Here is a 6000-nt window from a genome sequence, read left to right on the forward strand (position 1 = left end):
ATCTTTGGCCAGTGACACAATTTTGGCGAGTTGGGCTCTGCATGCCACCACATTGGATTTGAAATGAAACCTCTACAACAGAATTCAAGTGCAGATTGTAACGTTTAATTTGAAGGTTTGAACAAAAATATCTGATAGAAATTGTAGGAATTGTCACATTTCTTTACAAACACTCCACATTTTAGGAGGTCAAAAGTAACTGGACAAATAAACCAAACCCAAACAAAATATTTTTATTTTCAATATTTTGTTGCGAATCCTTTGGAGGCAATCACTGCCTTAAGTCTGGAACCCATGGACATCACCAAACGCTGGGTTTCCTCCTTCTTAATGCTTTGCCAGGCCTTTACAGCCGCAGCCTTCAGGTCTTGCTTGTTTGTGGGTCTTTCCGTCTTAAGTCTGGATTTGAGCAAGTGAAATGCATGCTCAATTGGGTTAAGATCTGGTGATTGACTTGGCCATTGCAGAATGTTCCACTTTTTTGCACTCATGAACTCCTGGGTAGCTTTGGCTGTATGCTTGGGGTCATTGTCCATCTGTACTATGAAGCGCCGTCCGATCAACTTTGCGGCATTTGGCTGAATCTGGGCTGAAAGTATATCCCGGTACACTTCAGAATTCTTCCGGCTACTCTTGTCTGCTGTTATGTCACCAATAAACACAAGTGGCCCAGTGCCATTGAAAGCCATGCATGCCCATGCCATCACGTTGCCTCCACCATGTTTTACAAAGGATGTGGTGTGCCTTGGATCATGTGCCGTTCCCTTTCTTCTCCAAACTTTTTTCTTCCCATCATTCTGGTACAAGTTGATCTTGGTCTCATCTGTCCATAGAATACTTTTCCAGAACTGAGCTGGCTTCATGAGGTGTTTTTCAGCAAATTTAACTCTGGCCTGTCTATTTTTGGAATTGATGAATGGTTTGCATCTAGATGTGAACCCTTTGTATTTACTTTCATGGAGTCTTCTCTTTACTGTTGACTTAGAGACAGATACACCTACTTCACTGAGAGGGTTCTGGACTTCAGTTGATGTTGTGAACGGGTTCTTCTTCACCAAAGAAAGTATGCGGCGATCATCCACCACTGTTGTCATCCGTGGACGCCCAGGCCTTTTTGAGTTCCCAAGCTCACCAGTCAATTCCTTTTTTCTCAGAATGTACCCGACTGTTGATTTTGCTACTCCAAGCATGTCTGCTATCTCTCTGATGGATTTTTTCTTTTTTTTCAGCCTCAGGATGTTCTGCTTCACCTCAATTGAGAGTTCCTTAGACCGCATGTTGTCTGGTCACAGCAACAGCTTCCAAATGCAAAACCACACACCTGTAATCAACCCCAGACCTTTTAAATACTTCATTGATTACAGGTTAACGAGGGAGACGCCTTCAGAGTTAATTGCAGCCCTTAGAGTCCCTTGTCCAATTACTTTTGGTCCCTTGAAAAAGAGGAGGCTATGCATTACAGAGCTATGATTCCTAAACCCTTTCTCCGATTTGGATGTGAAAACTCTCATATTGCAGCTGGGAGTGTGCACTTTCAGCCCATATTATATATAGAATTGTATTTCTGAACATGTTTTTGTAAACAGCTAAAATAACAAAACTTGTGTCACTGTCCAAATATTTCTGAACCTAACTGTATGTAGCTTCTGTATTGGCCAATGCACGTGAGCCACGGCAAGGTGATCTCTATATACCAGCAACCAACTCTATTGCCGCTATCTGGGTAAAAACCTCCATGTCTGGGCAGCTAGTCTCCTGCGATAAAGGATATGAGCACAGCCTGGTTATAGGGTGTAGAGCTCAATCAGAAAGAGATTCACTGCAATTATACAAAAAGACTGACCCGCACATCCAATAGGTGTGAACAGAGGCCAGCTGACAACACATTACAACTACAAAACATCTACAGCTGCACACTGCTAAAATGCTAATACTCAGGGCGCCCTCCTATATACTGGTGTCAGGGCGCCCTCCTATATACTGGTGTCAGGGCGCCCTCCTATATACTGGTGTCAGGGCGTCCTCCTATATACTGGTGTCAGGGCGTCCTCCTATATACTGGTGTCAGGGCGCCCTCCTATATACTGGTGTCAGGGCGCCCTCCTATATACTGGTGTCAGGGCGCCCTCCTATATACTGGTGTCAGGGCGCCCTCCTATATACTGGTGTCAGGGCGCCCTCCTATATACTGGTGTCAGGGCGCCCTCCTATATACTGGTGTCAGGGCGCCCTCCTATATACTGGTGTCAGGGCGCCCTCCTATATACTGGTGTCAGGGCGCCCTCCTATATACTGGTGTCAGGGCGCCCTCCTATATACTGGTGTCAGGGCGCCCTCCTATATACTGGTGTCAGGGCGTCCTCCTATATACTGGTGTCAGGGCGTCCTCCTATATACTGGTGTCAGGGCGCCCTCCTATATACTGGTGTCAGGGCGCCCTCCTATATACTGGTGTCAGGGCGCCCTCCTATATACTGGTGTCAGGGCGCCCTCCTATATACTGGTGTCAGGGCGCCCTCCTATATACTGGTGTCAGGGCGTCCTCCTATATACTGGTGTCAGGGCGTCCTCCTATATACTGGTGTCAGGGCGTCCTCCTATATACTGGTGTCAGGGCGTCCTCCTATATACTGGCGTCAGGGCGTCCTCCTATATACTGGTGTCAAGTCGTTTCTGATTACACCACATATACAGTATCTGCAGTCATTCCCTGGTGAGCAGAAGTCTCCTGTACTGAGCCCTGCAGCTGCTCTGCACTCAGGCAGTCTCCTGTATAGCACCTGCATATTATCACCCTGTGTACTGATACAACCAGTCTCCTGTACTGAGCCCTGCAGCTGCTCTGCACTCAGGCAGTCCCCTGTATAGCACCTGCATATTATCACCCTGTGTACTGATACAACCAGTCTCCTGTACTGAGCCCTGCAGCTGCTCTGCACTCAGGCAGTCCCCTGTATAGCAGCTCCATACCCCGTGTACTGATACAACCAGTCTCCTGTACTGAGTCCTGCAGCTGCTCCAGGCAGTCCCCTGTATAGCAGCTCCATACCCCGTGCACTGATACAACCAGTCTCCTGTACTGAGCCCTGCAGCTGCTCTGCACTCAGGCAGTCCCCTGTATAGCACCTCCATATTATCACCCTTTGTACTGATACAACCAGTCTCCTGTACTGAGCCCTGCAGCTGCTCTGCACTCAGGCAGTCCCCTGTATAGCACCTGCATATTATCACCCTGTGTACTGATACAACCAGTCTCCTGTACTGAGCCCTGCAGCTGCTCTGTACTCAGGCAGTCCCCTGTATAGCACCTGTGTATTATCACCCTGTGTACTGATACAACCAGTCTCCTGTACTGAGCACTGCAGCTGCTCTACCCTCAGGCAGTCCCCTGTATAGCAGCTCCATACCCCGTGCACTGGCACAAGCAGTCTCCTGTACTGAGCCCTGCAGCTGCTCTGCACTCAGGCAGTCCCCTGTATAGCACCTCCATACTCCGTGCACTGATACAAGCAGTCTCCTGTACTGAGCCCTGCAGCTGCTCTGCACTCAGGCAGTCCCCTGTATAGCACCTCCATACTCCGTGCACTGATACAACCAGTCTCCTGTACTGAGCCCTGCAACTGCTCCAGGCAGTCCCCTGTATAGCACCTCCATACCCCGTGCACTGATACAACCAGTCTCCTGTACTGAGCCCTGCAGCTGCTCCAGGCAGTCCCCTGTATAGCAGCTCCATACCCCGTGTACTGATACAAGCAGTCTCCTGTACTGAGTCCTGCAGCTGATCCAGGCAGTCCCCTGTATAGCAGCTCCATACCCCGTGCACTGATACAAGCAGTCTCCTGTACTGATCCCTGCAGCTGCTCTGCACTCAGGCAGTCCCCTGTATAGCAGCTCCATACTCCGTGCACTGATACAAGCAGTCTCCTGTACTGAGCCCTGCAGCTGCTCTGCACTCAGGCAGTCCCCTGTATAGCACCTCCATACCCCGTGCACTGATACAAGCAGTCTCCTGTACTGATCCCTGCAGCTGCTCTGCACTCAGGCAGTCCCCTGTATAGCAGCTCCATACTCCGTGCACTGATACAAGCAGTCTCCTGTACTGAGCCCTGCAGCTGCTCTGCACTCAGGCAGTCCCCTGTATAGCAGCTCCATACTCCGTGCACTGATACAAGCAGTCTCCTGTACTGAGCCCTGCAGCTGCTCTGCACTCAGGCAGTCCCCTGTATAGCACCTCCATACCCCGTGCACTGATACAAGCAGTCTCCTGTACTGATCCCTGCAGCTGCTCCAGGCAGTCCCCTGTATAGCACCTCCATACCCCGTGCTCTGGCACAACCAGTCTCCTGTACTGAACCCTGCAGCTGCTCCAGGCAGTCCCCTGTATAGCAGCTCCATACCCCGTGCTCTGGCACAACCAGTCTCCTGTACTGAGCCCTGCAGCTGCTCCAGGCAGTCCCCTGTATAGCACCTCCATACCCCGTGCTCTGGCACAACCAGTCTCCTGTACTGAGCCCTGCAGCTGCTCCAGGCAGTCCCCTGTATAGCAGCTCCATACCCCTTGCACTGGCACAACCTGTGGTAAATAGTGAATTAATGAGGCCATTGTTAATTACTCACCGGTGCAGATAATGAGCGGAAGGATGAGGAGAGGTGTGAGCGCGGCCATGGCTGCTGATCTCTGCTCTGTAGACGGTGTCTTCCTTCTGACGTCACGGGAATCTCTGGGGATTTCCACTTCTTGAATCTTCATAGATTCAACTCCAGAAGTTTTCACTTTAGACTTTCACCCCGGGTTTATCTGTACTGCGCAGACTGCAGGTCACATGCTCTGGAGTGCAGGTCACGTGCTCCTCTGGAGTGCAGGTCACGTGCTCCTCTGGAGTGCCTGGCGTCAGGCGGCTGCCTGCAAAGCATGTCTAATAATGTAATGGCACCGATACTCTGCAGGGTTACACCAGCCGACCTGACACTAGGGATAATACTGTATCTGATTGTCATGATTCCCCCTCACACCACTGTCCAATGCAGCACTCAGCTTCTTAGTTGTTGGGATCTGCTCTGCTGTCTGTACTGGGTTGTAGCTGTTGAGATCTGATCTGGGGTCTGTAGTGGTCTGTAGCCGTTGAAGGGATCTAGTCTGGGATCTGTAACTGTTGTTGGGATCTAGTCTCGGATCTGTAGTGGTCTGTAGCCGTTGAAGGGATCTGGTCTGGGATCTGTAACTGTTGTTGGGATCTAGTCTCGGATCTGTAGTGGTCTGTAGCCGTTGAAGGGATCTGGTCTGGGGTCTGTAGCTGTTGGGATCTGGTCTGGCATCTGTTGTAGTCTGTTGCTGTGGTTGGCATCTGCTCTGGTGTCTGTAGCTGTGGATGGGATCTGGTCTAGGGTCTATAGCTATCGAAGGGATCTGGTGTTGGATCTGTAACTGTTGTTGGGATCTGGTCTCGGTTCTGTAGTGGTCTGTAGCGGTCTGTAGCTGTTAAAATGATCTGGTCTGACGTCTGTAGTGGTCTGTAGCTGTTGTAATTATAATATATGGAGGACTGGGGGGTGCATTATACTATATGGAGGACTATGGAGGGTGCATTATACTATATGGAGGACTATGGAGGGTGTATTATACTATATGGAGGACTATGAGGGTGCATTATACTATATGGAGGACTATGAGGGTGCATTATACTATATGGAGGACTATGGAGGGTGCATTATACTATATGGAGGATTATGGAGGGTGTATTATACTATATGGAGGACTATGGAGTGTGCATTATACTATATGGAGGATTATGGAGGGTGTATTATACTATATGGAGGACTATGGAGTGTGCATTATACTATATGGAGGACTATGGAGGGTGCATTATACTATATGGAGGACTATGGAGGGTGTATTATACTATATGGAGGACTATGAGGGTGCATTATACTATATGGAGGACTATGGAGGGTGCATTATACTATATGGAGGACTATGGAGGGTGCATTATACTATATGGA

The 6000-nt window shown here is 49.4% G+C and overlaps 1 protein-coding gene across 1 annotated transcript in view; it reads right to left on the reverse strand.

Moving 5' to 3' along the window:
• LOC142269949 (uncharacterized) overlaps positions 1-4775 on the reverse strand; it is a 66432-nt gene extending 61657 nt beyond the window's left edge. The window contains exon 1 of the mRNA XM_075332421.1: positions 4618-4775. Within this exon, the coding sequence (XP_075188536.1) occupies positions 4618-4750 (133 nt within the window). The 5' untranslated portion in view covers positions 4751-4775. The remainder of the gene's footprint in view (positions 1-4617) is intronic.
• Between the last annotated feature and the right edge of the window lie 1225 nt (positions 4776-6000).

This window comes from Anomaloglossus baeobatrachus, chromosome 1 (assembly GCF_048569485.1).
Source record: "Anomaloglossus baeobatrachus isolate aAnoBae1 chromosome 1, aAnoBae1.hap1, whole genome shotgun sequence".
Classification (NCBI taxonomy): domain Eukaryota; kingdom Metazoa; phylum Chordata; class Amphibia; order Anura; family Aromobatidae; genus Anomaloglossus; species Anomaloglossus baeobatrachus.